This window comes from Manis pentadactyla, chromosome 10 (assembly GCF_030020395.1).
Source record: "Manis pentadactyla isolate mManPen7 chromosome 10, mManPen7.hap1, whole genome shotgun sequence".
NCBI lineage: Eukaryota > Metazoa > Chordata > Mammalia > Pholidota > Manidae > Manis > Manis pentadactyla.
The window spans coordinates 72,620,754-72,645,778 of record NC_080028.1 but is presented as its reverse complement, the minus strand read 5'-3'; the positions used below and the strand labels follow the sequence as shown (position 1 = coordinate 72,645,778).

Below are 25,025 nucleotides of genomic sequence, written 5' to 3'. Positions count from 1 at the left end.
GAGAGCCAGACACATAGTAGAAAGGAGTGAAGTGGGCTGGGAGGAATAGGGAGTGGTGGGGACTGTGGCAAATTGTGCCCCCATTCAGGGGGCAGCTATGATGCTGCCCCAGTTCATCCCATGGGAGACTGCTAATCCAGTGTTACCAGGGCTTCCTGAGTTTTCTTCCTCCCCAAGAGAATCCAGAACACTGAAATTTATGAAATTCAGCGGTTGGATTCTACATATACTGGTCTGCTTTTGCTTTTCCCACTCAATGGTAGGTCTTGGAGTGCATTCTGTCTGATTCCATATCTATTTAGCCACCCTCCTTATAGTGGATGTCTGGAAATGCTGTGTTTTATTTAACCAAGCCCTGCTGATTATAACTTTGGTTATTTCCAGACTTAAAAGCATATATATAAAGATATATATACCATTGATGTGCATTATTCATTGATTCTGTATTTGTAAATTGACCTACTCACAAAGTTTGTAACCTCAAAATCAATACATATGGTAGTTTTGCAGTCACTTTGAGGACATGTGCAGAGCTGGGAACAACTCAAGTCACCTGACTCACGTGTTCCCAGCTAAGGTGGAACGAGGCGATGCTCTGCCTTCTTGTCTCAGTGCTCAGCCTGTAAGCCAGTGTCCTTGCCATGGCATATTTAGTAGCACATTATTTTGAATTTTTGTGGCTTCTTGTTAGTGATTCTGCTGTTGAGAGGTGACCCCCACGTGTAGTGCTGAAGTGCTGTCTAGTGTTCTAAACCCAAGAAGGCTGGGCTGTGCCTTACAGAGAAAATACATGTGTGAGGTAAGCTTCATTCAGGCAAGAGTTACAGGGCTGTTTGCTGTGAGTTCTATATTAATGAATCAGCAATGTATATTAAAGTGTCTTTAAACAGAAATGCACATAAAACAATGTCATATCGTGATCAGTGGATGAGAGCCTTTTGAGCACCTGTGAGCCAGGCCTGTGAGTGAGCACGTATCACTTCCCAAGGTGCCTGGGTAGAAAAATACATGCTCATTAGCATCTGTTGAGTGGATGGATTTGGCGTTGTAACAGAGAAGAGCAGGGAAGTGTGCCTTATAGGTAGTTTCCTAGCTGTGTGATGCTGCCCAGGTCACGTACCCTCTCTGAGCTGGGTTTAGGGAGAGGCTGTGGGGATGAAGGAGCCACCTTACCCTCAGCTCCAGCACCCCCCACACCATCATCAGGCTCTGCTTCCCCTAAAACAGTGCTGGCCAATGGGACGGCCTGTGATGATGGCTGGTGGACACTTGAAATGTGACTGTTGTGACCAAGGAACTAGATTGTTATTATCTATGTCAGTTAATTTAAGTAGTCACCTATGGCCAGTGGCTCCTGCATTGAACAGCACGGTTCTGAAATATTTCTAGCCTCTATCCACTCCTCTGATTCTGCCTTTCCCTGGTATAGGTCCCAGTCACCTCTCACCTGGACCATGGCAGTAGCCTCCTGAGTTCCCTGCTCACACCATGACCATGCCTCACTCATTCATTCACTCAACAAAGAATCATTATGGGAAGTAGTATCATGTCGTCAAATGTGGATTCCAGAGCCAAATATCCTGGGTTCAAGTTCCAGCCCCATCACCCACCAACTGTAGACTCTCAGAAACAAGTCACTTAATGTCTCTGAGCCTCAGTTTCCCCATCTGTAAAATGGGGGCAATAGGGGCCCCATTGGGTTAATTCATGTGAGAGACAGGAACAGCGCTGCTACCCTGGGTGATCACCCTGTAAGGACCCCATAAGGATCAGCTGTTGTACCGTGATCACCGCGTATTAATTATCCATCCTGCAGACCGTTCTCCAGCCGGCAGCTTTGATTCCCCTGGTTCCAAAGCCCCATTCCCTTACTGAAATGGTTCCCATACTTACTAGAATAAAATCAAAACTCTTCCCTGTGGCCAGGAAGATTGTCCACGATCTGGCCTTGTCTTTCTTCCCTTTCTACATCCTCTTTGCTCCAGACTCTCCAGCTGCACTGGGCTCCTATCTGTCCCCACGGGTGCCCAGTTTCCCTCCTGTGGGCCAGTGCCCTGGCTGTGCCCTCCTCCTGGTGCTCCCTTCCCTTGGTTCTTCCCCTGGGGCTGCTTTGCTTCCTTCAGGGCTCAGCTCCTCCTCTGGCTGCCTCACTGACAGCCACGCCCCACCTCAGCACCTCGATCACGTCAACAGTAGCCCCCCTCAAATGATCTTCATTATTTATTCATTTCCTTAGCTATTATTTGTCTCCCTCTCTTAGGATGTAAGCTCAGTGAGGATGGGGACAGTTTCCTTGTCCCGTGGCACACTGCCCCACTGCCCCACCCACAGCCAGTGCTCAGGAAGTAGGCACTGGCTGCTGCTAAAGGGGACATCACCCGACCATTTAACTTTTACTTGAAAATGCATCCAGTCATCCCAGAACCACCATCAACTCAGTTCCCCTTGTTAAATTTCATTCTAAAAACCAGCCACAGTGACTTGAGGACCTACATGTTGATAGCAGGGTGTGAGCTTTACAAAATAACTAGTGGTTAAGGTAAGCCAGGTTGGCACCAACAGTTTGCTACGGGTGGTTATACAGTGAAGAAGCTGAAAACCAAGTGTGTAAAATTTTTGGACACGAGTCATATTTGGTCTGGCATGTAGTTCATACCACGTGAACAAACTGGAGTCCCTAGGGGAAGGACTGGTACATGGCGAGGTCCTGGGTTGAGAGAGAGCTGCCTGCTTGTTCAAGGTGTAACCTGTCTGTGTGACAAGGGCCTGGATTAAGAGAGAGAAAGGGTAGTGGCCATGGGATCAGACAGAAGTGTGTGGGGTCTTCTAGGACTTGAGGAGGAGTTTGAGCTTTAATTGGAAATGGACAGGAAAGCACTGGAAGACTTCAGCCAGGGACTGGAAAACTCTAACCAGAGGGCCAAATCCGGCCCCTGTCTGTTTTTGTAAATAAAGTTTTACTGGAACACAGCCATGCCCATTTATTTTATGCTACGTGGCAGAGCTGAGCTGAGCTGGGACAGAGAATATGTGGTCCACAAAGCCGAAAATATTTGCTATCCGGCCCTTTATAGAAATGGTTTGCTGACTCCTGGCTTAAACAGTGGAAAAATATGATTTATATTTCAATGGTAGTATGAAAATTGAAAACAGTGATATAGGCAGAATATGTAAGTATTAAGGAAGTCATGGTTATAAAAATAATAGTTCACATTTTTGTGTACCTGGCATTGTTCTAAATGTTTTATATATATTCATTCTTTTAATCCTCATAACAATCCTTTGATTATATGGTATAAAATATCCATTTTATAGATAAGGAAACTGAGGCATGAGAGCAGTTTAAAGACTTACCCTAGGTCACATAGGTAACTGAACAGAAAGGGATTTGAATTTAGGTAGTCTGGCCTTGGAGCCCATTGGGCTATTCTGCTATATTATGCTGTAGGGGGAGGAGGCATTGCGTCTACCTGGATGCAGTGTTCAGAATAGAGGCAGTACTTATCTGGGCTTTGCAGGCTGCATAAGAGTTGGACAGTTCAATTGCTTGAGGACCTCACTGGCTTCAGGGGTCGGGGACACTTGAGGCCCAGGGACTGAACAACTAGGAGATCCAGAGCCAATTTGACTTTGCTACTAAGGGCAAACCACAGGCTGAAATGGACTTGGAAAGGGTGTTCTACCCTGGGAACCAGGAGCAGCAACATGATCTGTAAAATTGTGCAAAATGAAAATGCAGATGCCCCCTTGTTAAAAAAATCAATAAGAATTTTAAGATGGTAAGATCAGAGCATTAAATCAAGCACAGGGCCCTCTTTGGAGTGGTTCCTATGTGGACTAAGTGGTTCCTAAGTGGGACTGTGCAGGTCACACACCATGAAGGCAGCCCTGCTGGGGGTTAAGCAGTCATGGGTGGCTCCTTCCAGCCAGTGGGGCTGGACTTGGCAGTGGAGCAATTACAGAGGACAGGAAGCCTTATATGGTTACAGTCCAGGTCTTCCAGGAGGAGGGAACTGGGTACCATGTTCCCTAAGAAACAGGACAGGGGTTTAGGGGGCTCAGATCAGGAAGACATCTTCATCCCCAGGGTTCAGGGGTCAGAAAAGCAAAGATATGAATGTTTCTGAAGCAGCTGTGAGTGTATCAATCTTCAGACACCCATGAGCCTGGAGCTTAGGGTGTTTTCTTTGGCAGAACATCCCAGGACAATGTATTTTTACCAGCAAAACTTGGAAACTGTTGAGCCAAGCAGCCCACATAGGGAGAAGCAGATACTATGTCCCACTTTCCCTCCCTTGCAAGGTGAAAGACCAAGGCCCCAGTCATGATCCAGACGATGTCTTTGTTGTAGAAGAGAGGCAGTGGGGCGAGGCTGAAAGCAAAGATAGAAAATGAGGAAATTGTGGTGGGAAAAGAACGGTGGGCAGTTAGTGATCTGGGGACACTGTGTACTGCTATTCTGAATCTTGTCTTAAATCTGAATGGGCTCAGCACCACCTACATAGGTGGCTTCCCACACTCAGATTTGCTCTCTTTCCTCTTGCTCTGATCAGAACTGGCCCCTTCAGTTTGGGGTGATGTCTATCAAATATTCTGATATTAGGCTGATTGAAGAAATTCATACTAAAGTGTAAAAATGACCGAGTGGCTTGGTTTGTTGGTTCCTGGTTGCATTTTCAAAGAGGCTATTCAGGCAAGTGAAGACTCCTAATATATGGAAGAATCCTTGGTGGAGTGGGCTTGGGGCTTCAGTCTGTCTTTCCTGCAGGCCCTCTCCTTTTCTCACTTACCATAATAAAAAGTCAATGGGCAGATCATGATCCAGGTGACCGTGTTCAGATCTTGCTCCTTCTCTGTTTCCCATCTGTGTGATAGCAGAAGTAGTTGTGACCTAAAACAATTCAACCTCTCTGAGCCTCAGTTTCCCCCAGGTGGGTGATGAGGATAATCAGAAACACTTTTATTGGTATGTTGGGAGGATTAAATGAAAAGATTTGTGAGCCGTTGCTTAGCATAGAGTAGGCCTTTGACAAATACCAATTCCGTTCCCCCGGCCCTTCCTCTGACCTTAAAAAGCAAGTTCCTAGAGGGTTGGGCCTGTGTCATGGATCAACTTGGCAAAATGTAGTAGAGTGAGTCCTGACAGCATTAGAATCAGAGACCTTTCCATTCTGACTGTGCTTTCACTTCACTGTGTGACGGAGGGCAAGTTGCTTGCCCTCTCTGGGCCAGAGTTCCTGTTCTGTAATAACACGGAAGTGATTCATCCTACCTGCAGGATTGGGGGAGTAAAGGTAAAGGCGATGATGCATGTAAAACAATTAGCACCGGGCCTTTACTTCCCCACCCCCAAAAAGCCCATTCTCTCCTTAAAATTAAAAAAAATATATTTTTTGTTTGGACTCAGTTTTCTATTTCAAGGAAATTTGGATCCTGCCTTTTTGGTTCCTAGTTCATAAAGTGACTCTGAGACCGCATGAAATAATGTGGACACTGAGAATAAAGATCATTAAGAAGGGGGAGAGGACCATGCTAATGCTGGCATGAGACGTTTCCTCGTTCCTGGAGATCAGACACTTAATTTCTGGACAATGAGGCCCATGGGATTAGGTCCAGCAATTCAGGGCACATGTTTCTTTCTTTCTTTCTTTCTTTTATTACCCGTCCCTTGGCAGGGCAAATTAGTTTCTTTATTTCCTAATTAGGAAAAAAAGCAGGGTCCACAGCCCTGGTGGCACCAGTTCAGCATGGAGAACCTTGAGCTGACCTTGGGGTGGACAAATTCTTCCCCCTCCCCACAAAAAATCTCTTATGTTTCAGAATATTCAGTGAGCTCAGAAAATGAGAGAGTTTAGACAAAAAAAGGAAGAACAAAAAAACCAACAAAGAAAATCAGAGGAGAGGACAGAAAGGGAGGAAAGGTTTGTTTGAAGCCCTATCCTTTCCTTTCACTAGGACTAGTGGGAGTTAGAGGCAGGGACTGCAGCCCTTGGATAAAATAATCCCACCATGGTGATCTCTGGTGGCCAGGGAGAGGCATCTGGTTCAAGAAGGCCATCTTGGTAAAAAAAAAAAAAATCTGCTCATTTTCTAAAAGTACTCTTTCGATAAAACAAGCAATGCTCTGCTGATCTAAACCTATATGTCATTTACACTTTAGCATGAATTACTTCAGCCAGGTTTATCCTTTGATACTAGACTAAGATCATTAGCTACCTGACAATCAGAGTAGGGATTCTCCAGAGGATGAAGGGGTTTACATCTGCCTAATGGCTGGTGGGATAACTGGTTCTTTTTTTCTGGAACGGGAGTTCTGAGACTTTAACCTTAGGTTCTGGTACTCCAAGAAGTACTTAATGCTTTCTCTGGAAGACAGCTTTTTACCTTATCCTTCCATCCCTAAGAAAGCTAATGATGTCTTAAAAGTAGATAACTTACAGTAGAACTATTCTGTATACTACTATAATAGTAGATACATGTCATTATACATTTGTCAATACCCATAGAGGGTACAGCACCAATAGTTAGCCCAAATGTCAACTATGGACTTTGGGTGATAATGAGCTGTCATTGTAGGTTCATTGTAACAAGTGTACCCCTCTGGTGGGGATGTTGTTTGGGGGAGTCTACGCATGTCGAGGGGCAGGAGGATATAGGAACTCTGTACTTTCTGCTCATTTTTGCTATGAACCTAAAACTGCTATAAAAAATCAAGTATTTTTATGAAAGTATCAGCTCCAAATAAACTTAAGTGTGAACCTTGGTGGGGAAATGCAGGTTTTCTCTTTTGCTCTTTTCATGCGAATCCTTTCTTGCATCATCTTGAGAGGAGTAGATGGAGAGGGCCCTGGGTCTGAAGCCCGGCCCAGCTCTCTGCCATCTCTGTGACCTTAGGCCAGCCACTTCCTTGCTGGGTGCCTCAGTTTCCCCATCTGCCAAGCGGTCTGGGGCTGTGGGAAGGCAGCCCCAGGACACCTGCATTAGGTTATTTCCCGTGGGTCACTGCTCCCCTGTCTTTCAGAGGCGAGTCTGGAGCTGGGAAAACTGAAAACACCAAGAAAGTAATCCAGTACCTGGCTGTGGTGGCCACCTCGCACAAGGGCAAGAAGGACACGAGCATTACGGTGAGTGGCCAACCCTGTCCCATGGCCGGGCCTTCGCAGACAGGCCTCCAGGCTCGTGGCCTGACCAAGGTGCAGACAAGTTCCATCAAGGAGGCCAGGACGCAGCTCTGCAAGAGCTCAGGCCCGTGTTTAACTGCCCCTCCCCTGATGACTCACCGGAGGGGCGTTTTCCACGTAGGTGGGCCTGCGTGGGACTGGGCGACCCCTCACCGCTGCTCCGTCATCATCCCAGCCCTCTCCCCATCCATGCAGTGAGAACCACTGTCATGCTGAACAGAAGTCTCTGGTATGAGGCCGTCCTGTGTACTGTAGGGCTTGTAGCAGCATCCCTGGCCTTTCCCCACTTGGTACTGGTAGCTACCCCTCCCCCCAGTTATGACAACCAGAAATGTCTCCAGACATTGCCAGGTGCCATGGAGTGGGGGTCACCGTCACCCCTGATTGAGAAACACTGCTGTAAATGCCCTAGGGTTGAGGCACACCTGTCACCTTCAGCTCCAGGGCATGGGAATACTGATGTCACTTAGCATATGGGCTCAGTGCCGTTGACTGAGCACCTGCTGTGTGCCAGGCATGGGATCCAGTGATGAGTCTGGGAGATGCTGTCATTCTATTCACTGAGCTTCCAGACATGTAGGACAGAGAGAGAGTTGTTAAATAATCATACACATAAAGCCGTGATGACACAGTTAAAGGGCCTAGAAGTAAAAGAAAAGCAGGTTTCTAGAATCATCCCTTTATGGGTCTATCCTTCTCTCCCTCCTCCTCTGTCTTAGTCCCATCTCATCTGTCCCAGGGGAGAGGACGAGAATGGGGGCTGCTTGAAGGCCTTGCTAGCACCTCTGACTGAAGGTTTGGGGTCGGGGAAATGGCTGAGTGGAGACCTGAAGATGGCGTGGGTGTCGCTATTCCTGCCTTTCCGGGTCTTGCTTCCAACCCTCATGGGACTCTGGAGCAATCACAGAGGCCAGCTTGTCCGGAGGCCCTCAGAGATCTGAGCTGGGCATCAGCTGTAGCCTAGGGAACCTTCCTCCCTCAAACAGATGCCTGGAAAACCAAGGTCCAGCATTTCTGAGCTGTCTCTGGCACGGTGTGTAGGAACAAATAGCCCCAAAGTTTGCATGGCAGTGAAACACTGCTTCCTACTGCCTTCCTTTCCTTATAACATTAAAAAGCAGAAATAATAATGCTTAAGAATAACGACGGATCTTTATCAAGTGCCTACTACATGCCAGATGCTTTTATCTCTGCGTATGTACACGCATCTCAGGCAGTGTCATCCGAGATGGCTTCAAAGAGCTCACCCTGGCCCAGCAATTACCAAAACCTTTGAAATGTCTGAGTCACTGAGAAACTTTAGAAAAGGGAGCAAGTGAAACGGAATCAAAGAAAAGTTGCTGCTCTCTTCGGTGCCTTGGGGAATCCAGACTGTCTGTCTGGGGGGAGAAGTGAAATCATATATTCTCCAGCCCCTGATGTCCTTGTGATTGAAATGACACTGACGTTTGTTTTATACTGTATTGTTCAACTACAGCAAGGTCCATCTTTTACCTACGTGAGTAACTAAGAGTGTTTTCCTGGTGTGTACAGGCGGCACAGAGTGAATTTAGATCTGCATGTTTCCGTTGCACCCACGAGTTGCGTAGCCAATGGTAGAATGGGCTAGGCCCCCGAGTTCCACACCCCAGACCAACAAGTGCACCAAAGCACTGTCCTGCGGGTGTCTGATGCCAACGTGGGGGGTGTGTGTGTGGGGGCGTTTGCCACCCACAGGACCTCCAGGGTTGGACTCAGCCTGGAATGGGTGTCCCCAGCTCAGAGTGAACCTCCTCACTCCTCCTACCAATGGGTCTACCAGTGCGTCCACCACTGGTACTCCTGACTGGAATGCCCTTGAGATGTCTGTCCCATCGGGTTGAGTGTTTTAGGACTGTCCAGCCCTAAAGCTTCCTTGGCTTGATTGACAGTCAATTAATGGCCCTGCTGTGACCTGCCTCCCTCCCTCCCACCTGCCATCACCCCTGAACTTCTCCCTGAGCCCTGTCCCCCATGCACAGGTGTGTCCTCATGCATGCTGTGTGCAGTGCCTGTCTGTCTTTGCATGTGTTTGCTTGACCCAAGGCTATAGAAACAGGAGCCTTGGAGTTCCCAATGCACTAGCCTGGGTGGCATGGTAAGGCCCCAGCTATGCAACACACAGAGGGTCCTGCTCTGACCTCCGCATATATAAATTCATCTCTAACAGAGCTTGGGGGGCTGCCATATGGGTTGCTGGAAGAAAGCCTGGAAGAAACCTACAGGGTCCTAGTGTGTGCTAGGATCACACTCAGTCCACCTTAGTTAGACTCTGGGCTGCAGTGTCATGAATGGGTCAGGAAAATCAGAATTCTTGTTTGAGATCTGCTCCTGTGGGACCTTGGCCAAGTCACTTAACTTCTCTGGGCCACAGTCTCATCATCAATAAAATGAGCAGTTTGGACCAGATCCCCATGTTTAAAGCTCCCCTGAGAAAGACCTTTTGGCCCACCAACTGGAATTCCCCTTCTAGAAAGGGAACTTTTTTGGGGGGATATTGGGACCCCATTTGTGTTGGCAGAAATGATCCCTTTAGTTTTCTTCCCACCAGCCAAGGAAAGCCCACTGCGCTCATTGTAAATTTCCACAAATCCTAATTACAAGGGATTCCACTTGTGGCTGAGATTTTCAGAGATGATACTTTCATTTCATCTCCTTTGGGAGCTGCAAAAGAGAAGGGCATGTGAATAAATGAACACACAAACAGTAGCTTCCTATTTTTTCTCTTTGGGACCCACCCACGATGCCCTCCTAGTGTACAGGAACAGGGAGCCAGCTGTGCACTCCCTCTTCCCCTCTAGAACCTCCCCAGCTTCTTTTTAGCCCTGTCCTGATGCCCTGGAAAAAAAAAAGACAGGGAAATCAGCAAAGAACAAGGAGAAAACCTCAGAGCCCAGCATGTCCCAGGGGAGGTCTGGAGGAATAGCTTGGACAGGGAGGCCTCTGGGCCAGTCTGCAGCCACCATGTTTGGGGCTAAGCAAAGAGCAACTCATAGCTTTCCCAGCATGACTCCCCTCGTCGGCCCTTTCCTGCCACTATTAATCACATGACCACGTTTGTGCACAGGAGCCCCCTCAGAGGGGCCAATGGGCTATGTACGGTCTCGGCTGCATTTAACCTGATGAATGGAGCTCAGGTAACCTGCTTTGAAGCTTTGTTCTGCGGTTGGTTAAAAGTATTCCTGGTGGGTTCTGCGTATCCCTTACTTGTCTTCAGAAAACACTAGTCCCAAGAAAGGAAAAATTGCAGCTTAAAAAAAAAAATCGCACTAAAACCATCAGGAGGATTGTAGTGGTTTAGCTTGAAGAAGGCTGCTTGTTAAACTTGAACATCAGGACTGCCATGGACAGCAGGGCATGTTGTGTGCTGCATAACTCCATGGCGTGCCATTCGCTATGATGTATATAATGCCTCCGATGATGTGCAGTGCAGTGGTTCTGAGTGAAATGGCTTTGCATAGATGACCAAGCCCTGATCTTGGCAAAAGTGGCCTTCCTGGAGCAGATGTCCTAGCAATCAGATAGCTTGACTAGTTGCTTCTCTTCTGAAATCTGTGAGTAAATCTGGACATTAGCATTGGGGTCTCAAAGAGGTGGGAAATAGGATGGGAGAGAACATATGGGTTAAGGGCAGAGTGGGAAAATATCCACTTAGGGCAGAACTGTGGCGCCTGGATCCCTTTCTTCAATAACTAGATGTGAATCCATTTTAGGGTGAGCTGGAGAAGCAGCTTCTACAAGCAAACCCGATTCTGGAGGCTTTTGGTAATGCCAAAACAGTCAAGAATGACAACTCCTCACGCTTCGTAAGTAGCACAGGCTCCACAGTGTTGTCTCCTGCCTGAAAATGTAGAGTATGTGTGTGCAGGGGGAGCTGGTGATAGACGGGGTAGAGGTATGCAGCGCAGCATCATTTTGCTCTCTCTTCAGTCCTGTCCTGATGTTACAACCCTGCAAAATGATGACATAGCCCACTGACCCTCATTCATTCACTGTTCATTCAACAGATACTCACTGAGCATTAATTATATACCAGGCATCCTGTTAGGCATTTGGCATTCATTCAATAAATATTTACCCAGCACTTAGTAGGCGCTGGACACTTAATCCAGTACTCATTCATTTGTTCAGCAAAACATGAATTGAGTAGACATGCTCATCCTTCAGCAAATATTTATTCAGCCCCTGCAGTGTACAGTTGTCCTTGTAGGCATTTTTACATGCACCATTCTCTTTTGGTTTTCCATTTGCTCGGTTAGTTTTTATTAAGGACCTGCCATATACCAGATGCTGAATGAGGCTCACGGGCTCACAGTGAACAGTTCAGATGTGATCCCAGCCTTCAGAAGCTGGTGGTCTAGCTGGGGGGCCAAAGTCCATGAGGCAGGAGGGACCACCTTCCCACACATGCTTCCCTGGGCTCTAAGGGTCTCCCTTCTTACCTGAGCCTAATGGCAGCAAGAGAAACCTAGAAATAGGTGGTTGGTGGTTGATGACACTTAGAGAGAAATTATTCTGTTGTACAAAAGAAGCGGTGGCATTCATTGGAGAGTCAGAAGGATATTTATGTGAAGAAATTCTGAGGAAAGATGGCATCTGCACTCCAATAGTCAGGAGGCCTCTGCTGACTTGTGGGTACCCCTCTGAACAGTTGCTCGTGGGGATGGGACACTGTAAAAAAAAGAAACCTCTGCCCTGCCCAGCTAGAGCTGCTCTGCTCTTCATGTGGTGGTCCCCAGCTGTGTCAACCCCAAGACCCACTTTTTATAACAAATAATTATGCAATGTCCCCTTTCCTGTCCTGAAATTAGATTCCTAGGGAATGTCACTACTATTCACATCAGATCAGAACAAATCAGCATAATGTCCTAACTGTAATGTGAAGGGGACACGAAACAATTCATGATACAATGTGTGTTTCAGCATATCAGTGCTCAGGCCAGGCCGCGTAAGAGGACATGAGGAAATAGACGTTTGCATCTGTAGCCAGAATCATCTTGGCTGTGAAAGCCACAGATGGGGGCTGATGCCAGGGGAGTTTGGGGGGACAGCTGCCACGGGATGGGTTTTCCCTGCTCTTGGGAAAGCTCTGAACCAAAGAACAATTGTCTCTAGAGTTACATGGATGTGACATTCTTGTATTAGAACATTAAAAGTTTGTGTGTGTGTTTTTATCTAAAACAGGGTTAGGTTCCAGGTCAGCAAACTACAAACAGACTTTTGCTTTCCCGAATGTCCGGTGGGATGTATGAAAGGCTTAGGGGATGTGGAAAATGCTCAGTGTCTGGGACTCTCCTGGTCTTTGTAGGATGCCCAGGATCCTGGCCCCTGTCCACCAGGAGCAGCCCCCCTACCACTAGTGTGATAACCCAAACGGTCATCCCCAAAGTCCCTATGGTGACTGTGCTGCCTCCACTGAGAAGCACCAAGTGTGTGTGTGTTACAGTCAGAGGGGACGTTTTCTAGCACGTCATAAATGAGAGCAGATTCAAGAGGAGATCCTCAGCATGCTCACCAGTGCCCATGCCTTCTCGGTAGGGAGGGAGGTGGATGGCGCCATGACCAGGTTCCCTGTGACCTGGTCATCCCAAACCTTTGTGCTGGCTCGCATTCTGATGGAGACAGGGAGGGTTCTGTCAAGGCCCAAGCAAGCCTAGGGGATGGCGTTCACACCGGCAAATACTTACCATGTACGGCATGGGTGATGGGGAAAAGAATGCCATCTTTTGTCAGCTACTGAGAAAGTAGGAGAAGGACCAGTGCTGCCAAACGAGGGACCTGCTGGCCTTCGTTTTGCAGTTCCACCGAGGCAGAGGGTGGGTGGGTCAGGCATCCTTTCCCGGCAGAGAGGTCTGGGGAGCCCCGGGCCAGGGCATGGCCCAAAGCTGCCCACAGAATCTCTGATGCACAGCCTGCTTGAATAGTGTTCTCCCTGGAGTCCATGCATGCTCCCAAGGAGCAGGTTTGATTTCCTGCCGGGCAAACGTGAACCTGACCGACTGTGGAGGGCCCAGCACGTTTCGGGGCAGGGAGCGAGTCCTCCAGCCACTGGCTGTGGCAGAATGTGCCTTCCTCTTATGTTCCCACCTCTTAGGAGCTCCACCCAATGGGCCGGTCACACTACCTCGCTCAGCCTCAGTTTTCACGCCTTTAAAGTGGGGGCAGCTGTGATGGACCAAGGGTCATGGCAAGAGCCCCAGAAAGTTGATCTGTGAACTCTAAGTGTTTGCAGGAACCTTCCTCAGGTGTCTCCCGTGGCCCCACTGCTCGGTGCTCCCTGACGTCCTCCCCACTTGCCTGCAACGTGGGGGTGAGGGGCTGAGACTGGGGAACCCACCACGAGCTGTGTTTTCCTGTTGGCAGGGCAAATTCATCCGCATCAACTTCGACGTCACTGGTTACATCGTGGGAGCCAACATTGAGACGTGTATCCTTTGCTGAGCCTGGGCCACGTGGGACCTTCCATTTCCTGCAACCAACATATGCTCAGAGCATGAGGGGGACCCAAGAAGGGTACCAGAGCTGCCCCTATGCCCCAGGTTCTTGGGTTCCTTCCAGAACAAATCTTCCTGGGGGTTGTTTCCCCTTAATAATGGGCATTGTAGTGTGGCGGTCACACAAATGTGGACCCTAAGTTTGAACTCCAAACAGCCTGTGTTTGATTCTGGGTTGACCCTAGCTGAGTGACTTTGGGCCAGTTACTTAACCTCTCTGTGCCTCACCAATGAAATGGGAATGATAACAGTACCTGTCTTGTAGAGGCGTTGTGAGAATAAAGTGAATTAATTCCCAAAAAGCTCTTAGAAGGTGCTAGGGACATAGTAAGGGCTGGCTGAGTTTGACTATTGTGATGTCCACTTCGTCCTTATCAAGCCATGGTCAGGGCCAAACAGGGCCCCTTGTCCTCCTTAGGGAGCTGGTCTGTGACCCTCTCCAGCTCGCAGATAGGAAGTGTGGGGAGACAGAACTTTCCCAGGGGAATGGCCCTGCTGCAAAGTACACATAGAGCATCTCTTTTGAGAATCTGGGTGGCAAAGTGGAGCTACGTTAGAAATTTCTGGACTTGGGGACCGAATCTTGGCTTCACCGATTTATCAACTTAGAAGAATTGTGGGGTAGTGCTGGCAGCCAGCTCTGGGCAGCCCAGCCCCTTGGCTGGGGTGCTTTCAGCCACCACAGACACTTGGCTTAGCTACTTCCTCACTGCGTGCTCTTGAGAAATGACTTCCTGCCTTGAGCCTCTGTTTCCCTATATGGAAAATGCAAATAGTATTCACCCTCACTTGCCAGGAGGCTTACATGAGATAATGCATGTCAGACACTTAGCAGAGGGATCACCAAATCATAGAGAGTGGGGTTATTTTTACTCTGTGATGTCTGAAGGTGGCTTATTCTGCAGGAGGGTGGTGATGGTTGTCAGTGAAGCATTACAGTGCCCCGACCATAAGTCTCTCATCCTAGGGTCTTTTGACTCCATCTTTTTATGCTTTTCCTTTTCCCTCCATCTCCCTCACTTCTCCCTGGGCCTGGGGCCGGCCAACAGCCCCCACTGGCCCCACCTGGACCCATGAGCCAGACCAGACGGTTAAGAAGTCGTGTGTCAGGCATGGTTGACTTGAGCCTGCCTCAGTTCTGAGGCTCTTCAGGACTGTCTGGAGATTTCCCCTCCAGCAGCTGCTCTGACGGGGACGAGGGAGCAAGGCTGCATTCCCACAAGGGGAACATCTGTGGTATCCCCAGAATTCTTAACTCCTCCAAACCAGACCTGCTAGAAAAGTCGCGGGCTATTCGCCAAGCCAGAGACGAGAGGACATTCCACATCTTTTACTATCTGATTGCTGGAGCCAAGGAGAAGATGAGAAGTAAGTGACGGCAAGGGTGAGTGATGGGGGCTTCCAGCCTTCCCTGCCACCATGGTGCAGGGTCAGTTGGCCGGCTGTCAAAACAGTCTGAGGCCTTGCCAGGGAAAGAACTGTATCCTTGGCTGGCAGACACATGACTCCACATCTCCTTTCAGTGAGTGACTGTGGCTTCCATCCATTCATTCTCATTGACTGAGCACCTAATAGGTGGCATGGTAGACACTGAGCCCAATTAGGACTTAGTTACTTAATTAACCAATCAAGTCCACCTAGACTGGAAGACATCAAGTCTGACTAGACACCATCTGTGCCTTCAGGAAGGGAGAAAGATGATTGTTGTATCTGCCAGTTTATAAAATTCACAAGTACATAAGATGTGGTTTTATAAGGAATTTGGAGGGAAAGTGGAATGAAGCACTTTTCATTACACGTTTTAAAAGCAACTTTGAAGCGGCGTTTGTAGGGTAGGGGTCAACAAACTTTCAGTAAAGGACTAGAGAGGAAATCCTTTAGGCTTTTTATAGGTCACATACTTTCACCCGCTCAGCTCTGCCTTGCTGCACAAAAGTAGCCACAGGCAATACAAAAACCAATGGGCCTGACTGTAGTACAGTAAAACCTTACCAAAATACGCAGTGTGCTGTAGTTTGCTCACTTCTGTTGTAAGGGAAAAATATTTTTTATTGAGGTATAATTGACATATATAACATTATACTAATTCTAGGTGTACCACGTGATGATTCGATATCTCTATATATTGCAAAATGATCATTGCAGTAAGTCTAGTTAACATCTGTCACCAGTTGGGAAGAAGTTTGCTCATGTCAATACAATATACTATATACCAGATTCCAGTAGGAAATTATACATTCTGGACATACCACAATCTGCTAACTCTTAAAAGTACATACAAATCATAAGGCTAAAAAAAAAGGAAGATACCAGTGAAAACAGATCCACTGTATGGCCTACATTCTAGTAAGAAGTTTAGAACTTTGCGAAAACAACACACCCTTTGCTTCCCATTAGTTTTGTGGCCCTGGGTTAGTTACTTTGCTTCAGAAAATTACCAAAAGGATGTGTGAGCTGGAGCCTCTGCTGTGAGGAGGTGTATTGTAATTTTCCACTACTAGGGGGAGGCATCATTCGTTTAACCTCCTTGATGATTGGTGCTCTGGAGCACGTGTTACAAGGTGGAGTAACTGTGAATAAAAGGTAGGATACTGAATGGATGTTACACACCAGCAAATGGCCCATTAGCAGCTACAGTGCAGAACACTGTGGGGTGGCCCAGAGAGAAATATTTACATGCCTCCTCTTTAAGCACCAAAACCCACAGTTTGGTTGTTCAGCAACGTGGGTTGCAATTTTGTGCTCTGCCTCTAGTCTACCAGAACTTGGGCAAAGATAAGGCTAACAATTAAAATCCCTAGGGGCCACTGGTATTCTGGATGCTAGATCTGGGAAGAAGTTAGGCTTTTAAAGAGAATTGACTATGTAAAAATTTATCCGTCGTCTGGATCATGAAATCTTGGCAAAGACCCAAATCCTTGTGACTTTAATCAGGTATTTCAGTTAATCCAAAGGCTTGAGTTAATTGGTGTTTTGGGTCAATTTAACCTCAAGTGCCTTCCAAGTGACTTGACCCATAAAAGACCCTGGCTTAAAAAGAAAAGTATCTCGCTGATGTCCCTCTAAAAGTATAGTCAAGTCCAACTAATTAAAGATTGACCTGGAAAAGGACACTTGACATATTAGAGTTGCCATAAAAGCACTAAGATAAGGAGAGGCAATTATAAATTTGGGGGAGAAAGGGGTGGGGTGGGGCTGTTGAATGTATTGTTACATTCCTACTGTGGAATAAAGGAATGTAATCATAGAAGATACCTTTGCAGAGAACACTATTTAATAGATGCAATCATGTGAACAAGGAATTGAAAATGTTTTTGCTAAAGGCCCAGATAGTGTGTATTTCAGGCTATGGGGACCATATGGTTTCTGTTGCAGCTACTCAGCTCTGCCTGCCATTGTAGCAAGAAAGCAGCCATAGAAACTAGACAGGGTCACAGGAGCGGCTGTGTTCTGCTAAAACTTTATTTATGGAAACAACTAGCAGACTAGATTTGCCAATATATATCAACTTTATTGATTTGACTAGAAATAGTTGGAAGAGAGGGAGGGTAACTTAAGAGAGCTAAATATTTATCTACCGTTGCAGGAATTCATTAGATACCTAATTTTGACATATCCATAAATAGCCTATTATATATGCTATATTAACAATAATATATATAGTAAGCCTATTATATATGTTTTGTTCCTAAAGGCACGGTGCTTTTGGGCAGTAGAGATAAAGGATATCTGTCCTGTGAATAGATGTAACCCCATCTTAAGGATCATGGCTTAGCAAGTGGAACCAAGGCTGGATTTCAGCTACCAGGCACCGTGGGGCAGTGTACAACCTGTACCACTGTATGAGGCCAGTGATGGCTGGTGATGGCTTCTCCGCAGTGAAGCAGAATGAGTTTTAAACCATCCAAGTCTTGGGAAAGGGAAAGAAATTGTGGTGGCCCAACCCTTCACCAGGTCCCTGTCTCATGTTCACAGTAGGAATGTGTCCTCCTGACTACCGACTTTCCTACTCCTTCTAGGTGACTTGCTTCTGGAGGGATTCAACAACTACACATTCCTGTCCAATGGCTTTGTGCCCATCCCGGCTGCTCAGGATGACGAGATGTTCCAGGAAACCTTGGAGGCTATGTCGATCATGGGCTTTAGTGAAGAGGAGCAGCTGTGTAAGTCTTCACACCCTGAGTCTGGGTCCTGGCGGGGAGAGAGATTCAGTATTCTGTGTGCCACTGGCATCAGGGACTTCTCTCTGGTCAGGATAGTTTCTACTCTCTGAATTCCCCACTCCCTCAAAAAGTAGAAATAAGAAGAGAAAAGAAGAAAAATAAATATTACTTTAGGAAGTTTATTGGTGTGTAAGAAAATTGGCTGCATACGTTAGGGCTCTTACAGTTATAAGTGACCCAAATTGGCTTAAGCAAAAAGGAAAATGATTCATTCACAGAGCTGAAAAGTTTAAGGATACTTGTCTCGGGTACAGTGAGTTCTAAGGGCTTAAAGGGTATCCATTGAACCTGGCCTCTCAACAACATTGTCTTTAGGTAGGCTGCAGTTTCTTGGCAACAGAATGACTGCTGTGGCTCTAGCCCTTGCATCTTTTAGGTTTATATTCAGCAGAAAAGAACAGAGTGGAGTCACTGCTTGAGTCCCTGAATGGAGTCTCACTGACTCTTACTGGTTGGCCTAGGTTTATGTGCATAGTCCCTAGCTACTCACAAGGAGCCAGGGTTGTGGAAAGCTCTGGATGGCTTATGTTATATTCTCTGTCCCATTCTTGGGGCTGGAGGTTGTTGACCTCATCAAGAACATGAGGGCAGAGGATAGGGGAAGGGGAGTGACTGAGGCAGTGGGTTGGCCTGGACTCTTCCTGGCAAGGCAGCTCCCCCGATAGACCAATATTGATCAGTATCATTCACCCATGACCAAGTACACATTTGGTCATAAAAACAGAAAAGCTCCAAGAGATAGTCTTGGTTTCCGCACTGTGCTTTAAAAAAAGCTTTTCTTCCTAGTTAGACATGCCCCAGTGTTCAAGGCTAATCTCTTTTGGGAACACCATGACAAGACGGTGGAAAATTTCCCTCCCTTCCCACACTCATGCCCCTTTGGAGCCCCAGAATAGCACCAAGGTTGCCTGAATGCAGTGTGTGTTGGGGGGGCAGCTCCTCCTGAGATAACTTGGGACCCAGAAAAAGAAGGCTCCACGGGCCAGTTGCAAATGGGTGGTGTTTGTGGATTTTGGCCAGAGTCCCACATCAGAATCCAGTGCTAACAGCATCCCTTCCTGAACGATGTGGGCGCTCCCAGAATGATTCATTTTATCGGGGACCCCAGTCAGTGTTACTTCTAATCTTTGCTTTAAACAAACAAACGAAGACTAATGGTTAAGTACTTGCTATATGCCAGGCAGTCACTAAATTCCCCTTTTAAAAAAACATAGCAAGATATCTAGTTTTATATGTCATAATAAACCAGAACAAACTAAAATTTATACAAGTACTGTGACCTTTTGAAAGAAAATAGCAGGGCCCTTTAAATTGTTTTAGAAAAACATTCGCTTGTGTGGAAATGCTTCTAATATAGGTGAAGTGAAGAGATGAGGTGACAAAGCTAAGTGCTTTATGGCTTTATGTGCCTTATTTAATATCACAACAACCCTAGCCCCAAGTTGCCAGTGAGGAACTGAAGCACAGAGAAGTGAAGGGACTTGCCCAGGGACACACAGCACATTGCTGGTGGAGCTGGGACTCACTCCTGGGTCTCCAGGACCCCCAAGCCACATTTTGTGATTCACTGTGCTCTGTTTTTTTTGTATGTTTGTGTGTGGAAAGGTGGCTTTTGTCTTCTAAACTGCTTTTAAAATCATTAACATCTGCAAAGATCTTTTGTTCCACATAAAGTCATGTTCATCGGTTATAGATGGACATATATTTGGGGGACCACCATCCAACTCACTATTCAAGACCAACGGGGCTAGGCTTCCTGTGTCATGTCTCCTGACATCAACTTCAAGAAGCAGTTCCCACCTCCATTTTGCAGATAGGTAAACAGGCTCAGCAACGTGGTGCTGGGGTTTTCTAGCCCCAGAAGGCTTGCCTGCACCCCCTGCCCCAGATGCCAGCCCTCACCTCCCTCGCTATTTGTGTGGCTCCTTCCTTCTGCTCTCTTGCTGTCCCCCGGTCCTCTTGTTGGCTAATCTCTTGTGGCCTGGGAGTGGTGGCCATTCCCTTTTCATTTCTGTGATCACACTGCCTATGTCAGAAAGTACAAGCTGGTGCACCTGAGCCCGCAGGGCAGCTTGGCCTCCACAGCCTCTACCGCTGTTTTAAATCGGTTCCCAACATTTAAACATGAGTAGCTGCCACGTAAAAACCTGGGTGTCCAACGCCTTTGCAAAAAGTAGAGGTTCTGGCAGCACTGGGCTTGCTGCCCCCATGGCCGTGATCGGAGTAGCTGCTGTCCGCACAGTCGCGGTGAATCTGCTCTGTTCATTGAGGCGATTCGGCCGGCAATGCCTGGAGGCGGGTTTTAACTCAGGAGGGGGAGCACTGCTGACATCTAGTGGTCAGACCAGGACTGGGGCTAAATGTCCTGCAGTGGCGCCCAAGGCCCCAAGCCAACACTGATCTGATCCCCAGTGTCCATAGAGCCAAGGCTGAGAAACCCTGAGTCAGACTGCTTCCCTGCGCCCCGCAGGCATTTCGGCAACCCCTTGTTTAGACTTGGAATTTAAAAGCCACGAGTATCGTATCTGACAGTTTCCAAAGCCCCTTGCACACGTGGCACTGTTCCAGTACCACTGCCTTAGCAGTGTCTTGTCAACAGAAGCTTTGTTCATTTAGGGGGAAGGGTTTCAGCAATGGTAAGCAGAAGCAGGTGGATCGGTGGTTGGCAACTGGACCTTTCTCCTGCTGAGCTGGGCCAGGGTCCCTGAGTGTGAGGACTGCTGTTGTGAAGGATTGTCACCCCTAGTTTCGCCTGAGGAACCAGAGAAGACTGAGATCTCTAGCATCTGTTCCTTGAACACAGTGATTTCCTCTAGGAAGCCAGAACCCTGGGGAATTTGCACCTGAGTTAAGCTAAAGCTAGGCATTTGCATTAATCCATCATCCTTCCTTTTTTCCATCCTTCCATCCATCCATCCTCTGTCATCCATCCATTCATCCTCCATCCTCATTCACCCATCCATCATCCATCATCCATTCATCCACTCACCCATCCATCATCCATCATCCATTCATCCACCCACCCATCCATCCATCAGCCATCAGCCATCCACCCATCCATCCATCCTCTATCATCCAACCATCCATCCATCCATCCTCCATCCTTCATCGATCTTTCCTCCCTCCCTGTGTGTGTCTGGACCTTGAAGTAGGCTTTGGGAATACAAAGATGATAGGACAGTTCCCTATTCTCTGATGACTTATGGTCTTGTGGGGATTTCAGACATAGAAGCCATTGGAACAGTGGCAAGGGCTGAGTATGGAGTTAGAGGGTCCCAAGCTTCTGGGAACACAGTGTTTGGTCTGGAGAGACCAGGATAACAAGTGGGAAAAAATGTCCACCTTTTTCAACTTATTCATCTTGCACACTATGCGAAATGTCCGCTATTTCATCTTTCATCTCACACACTCAGCCAGAGTTATTAAGAAACACCAAGTTTTGTTTTTTTAAAGTCATCTTTTATTAACATATAATTTACATTTAGGAAATTGTATCATAAGTGTACTACAGTTCAATGAATTTTTATGTACTGATCATACCTGTGCAACTAGCCCCCATTTTAACTAAGAGAACACCAGCAGCCCCCTGAAGTTAACTCACGTCCCTCTAGCAGTTTCCCCCAAATCAAGAATAACCATTATCCTGCTTTCTAACAGCACAGTTCTGTCTATTCTTGAACTTTCTATAAGTGGACTTACACAAATATGTTATATGTTCTTTGCATTTGGCATCTTTTGGTCAGCATTTGTGTTTGTGAGCTACAACAGTTTTGTCATTTGTAGCTGTAAGTCATTCATTCTCCTTGCCCTGTAGCAGGGGCTGACAAACATTTTCTGTAAAGGGCCAGCTAGTAAATATTTTAGCCTTCGTGAGCCACATAATCTCTGTTGCAGCTGTTCAGCTCTGCCATTGTAGCATCAAATGCTTTTTGATAATACATAAATGGCCACATATAGCTGTGTTCCAATTAAACTTTATTTACCATAGCAGGCAGTGGGACAGATTTGGTCCATGGGCTGTGGTTTACTCCATGGTAGCACAGGGCTTTTAGCAACCATCTGAACATATTCTGCCTCCCTCTCCCAGCCTGGTTTTCTTCCCTGTTAGCAGGGGGTTAGGGTAGTTTACCTTTAATCTAGGAAAACTAAGAAAAGTTTCAGGGGAGATGGAGGGTGGCTCTGGATCCCATCGACTTTGACTCCAAACCTCCGGTACACCATGGTTTTGAAGTCTGTGTCTTACTTGCTCTTCTCTCCTTGCCCCAGCCATGCTGAAGGTGGTGTCGTCTGTCCTGCAGCTTGGAAATATCGTCTTCAAGAAGGAAAGGAACACAGACCAGGCGTCCATGCCAGATAACACAGGTGCTCGCTGGCAGGCGGGACAGCAGGAGGGCCCTGTTGCGTGAGAGTCTCTGGGACATTAACGAGAGCTAAATGAAGTTATGTCCATCGACATCTCTCTTCTGTCAAGCTCTTCACTGCTGAAGACCTGACAGTGAGAGGTTCTTGAATCAGAATGTGGAGGAAAAACACTTAAGAGTTTTACATCACATCAGACAGGATCCTTAGGGAGCATGAATTCTAAACACCCCCACCCCTCACTCACACACACACACACACACACTCATTTTTTTTGTTAAATATGTTTGAATACATACGATGTGCCGGGCACTGGGATACAGCAGGAAACAAGATAGAAACAGCCCCATGTCTTAGGGCACCTACGGTCTTGCTGGGGAGACAGACCTCAAGTTTCTTTGCAGATAGAGTTGCCAGATAGAATATAAAATGTCCAGTTAAACTTGAATTTCATATAAACAATAAGCACTTTTGATGGTAAGAATATCCTATGCAGTATTTGGGACATAATTATACTAACAACTTAGTGTTTGTTACCTGCAATTTAAGTTTAACTGGGCATCTGTATCTTTTTCTAAATCTGACAGCCTGACCCGCAATACGCTGTGTTTTGTGTTGTGGAAAGATTGCCTGGCTACTGCCATGCTTGCTGCTGGCTGAGCCAAACTCACATCTCAGCTTGTCCACCTGTTACGTCAACACCTCTGCCCAGGCTTTGTGATGTGCTGATTTTATGAGCTCCCTAGAGCTGACCCTCTGCATCAGATCCATCCACTGTTCCTCATGTGTTACACCCTCTGGCATGTTAAAGGAATCCCCACTCCAAGAACAGATCTTTAGGGAAATAGAAACCCCAAAAAGCACCCTTGAAAAGAGATGGGGAAAGAATTCCAAAACCGCACTGCTTGTCGTCCACCTTGCTGGTGCACATCACCATGGAACACTTGTCTTCACACGAAGGGAGCCTCCAGACATTGCCTCGTGTCCCATGGGGGCCAGCGCATCCCCAGTTGAGAAGCACTGGTGGAGAAAGAGAAACAGGTCATTCCTTTAACTGCTGTTTGGTATTCTGTCCAATGAAAATACCATGACATATTTGCTTCCATATTAATGGATATTTAAGTTGTTTCCAGTCGTTTCCCACCACAAACAATGGTGCAACACCCACCTCAGTATAGTGGAGCAACTGTATTGAACAGTTAACTCTGTTGGGTGTTTTACACCCCTTCCCTCACACGATCCCGTTGGCAGCCTCCCGAGGCACCCAGTAGCTGGCCCTTTTTACAGGCTGAGAAAACCAGGGCTCTGGGAAGTTACATAGCGTTTCCAAAGTCACATGGCTCGGAAGAAGGAAGGAGGCAAGGACTTGAACCCAGAACTGTCAGACCTTAAAGCCCCACTGGGGGCATACCTCCACCCCACCCCTGCCATTGCCTCTTAGCAAAACGCTGGGGGTGAGGTCATGAAGGGCAGCAGTTTTTAGGATGCTTTCATGCTGTGTTCATCGCCATCATCTCCATCTCCAAGAAAAGCTGGTGTGTACACACATAACAGATACCCCACGTGATGTGCCTTCCTTTCCAAGCCTCCTTTTCGGTGATGTACTTAATATGTCTCTTTCCTCCATCCAGCTGCTCAGAAAGTATGCCACCTCATGGGGATTAATGTGACAGATTTCACCAGATCCATCCTGACCCCACGTATCAAAGTCGGGCGGGACGTGGTGCAGAAAGCTCAGACGAAAGAACAGGTGACGATGCGCCCACCATTTGTCCCCACAGACTCCCCGCCCCTCCCTGCTATCCCTCCCCCACCATTTCCCAACCCTTCCCCTCCACTCTCCACCCCTCTTCACCCCTCCCGCACCCCTCCACCCATCTGTCTGTCCATCCATCATCCATCCATCTTTTTATCCCTTGTCTATCCAATACTAGAATATTCCAAGTCCCATGTTAGGTTTGGAGGCTACAATACTGAACAAGAACAGCAGAGTCCCTCCCTCAGGACCTCACCTTGATCCCTTAGTTGAAGGTACGAGGTCTGACATGAGAGGTTCATCTTTGGAAATGACCGTGTACCCTTCCTGGAGGCAGGGCTGACCACTTCCAAATGGTCCCTGGGATGGAACAGGCTCTCCTCTGTTCCAGGACCTCGCTTGTTTAATTATCCACACAGTCATTTCTTAGGTCTGACCCTGACCCTGACTCTGTCCCTTACTGACGCTTTTCTACTGGCTAAAGAGATGAAGTAATTTCCTTTTGTTTGCTTGTTTGCTTTTGAAGGACTGATTGCCGGTAGGGGGAGAATGAAAGTCTAGACCCCCAGCCGGGCTCCTGCGAGGAGGCAGCCCACAGAGAATGACTGTGTCCCCTCGCTCCCCCTGCAGGCAGACTTTGCCATTGAGGCTCTGGCCAAAGCCACTTACGAGCGTCTTTTCCGCTGGATACTCAGCCGCGTGAACAAGGCCCTGGACAAGACCCACCGGCAAGGGGCCTCATTCCTGGGGATCTTGGACATTGCTGGATTTGAGATCTTTGAGGTACAGCTTGGTAGGATCAGCACAGCCACTGTCTCGGCTCTCTGGGATGAAGCTTTGTGGATGGGCAGCCTGTGCCAGGAGGTCTCACCTGTGCCCTGGCGGGGAAACCCCTCCCAGCAGACAGCTGCAGTTGGATTCTTGGCTCCGGTTAAGAAAGAATTTGAGAACAAGCCAGACAGGTGCAGGCAAGCAGCAGTTTATTTAAGTGGAA

The 25,025-nt window shown here is 47.4% G+C and overlaps 1 protein-coding gene across 4 annotated transcripts in view; it reads left to right on the top strand.

Annotated features, from left to right (window-relative positions):
- MYH11 (myosin heavy chain 11) overlaps positions 1 to 25,025 on the top strand; it is a 112,464-nt gene that overhangs the window by 52,130 nt on the left and 35,309 nt on the right. For 2 of the 4 annotated variants that reach the window (XM_036917900.2, XM_036917903.2), the window contains exons 5-13: positions 7,022 to 7,124; positions 8,659 to 8,679; positions 10,913 to 11,005; positions 13,563 to 13,626; positions 14,963 to 15,061; positions 17,713 to 17,856; positions 22,183 to 22,278; positions 23,907 to 24,025; positions 24,662 to 24,814. In XM_036917900.2, coding sequence (XP_036773795.2) covers positions 7,022 to 7,124; positions 8,659 to 8,679; positions 10,913 to 11,005; positions 13,563 to 13,626; positions 14,963 to 15,061; positions 17,713 to 17,856; positions 22,183 to 22,278; positions 23,907 to 24,025; positions 24,662 to 24,814 — 892 coding nt within the window. The remainder of the gene's footprint in view (positions 1 to 7,021; positions 7,125 to 8,658; positions 8,680 to 10,912; positions 11,006 to 13,562; positions 13,627 to 14,962; positions 15,062 to 17,712; positions 17,857 to 22,182; positions 22,279 to 23,906; positions 24,026 to 24,661; positions 24,815 to 25,025) is intronic. The other 2 variants (XM_036917902.2, XM_036917904.2) reach the window with 1 other exon arrangement.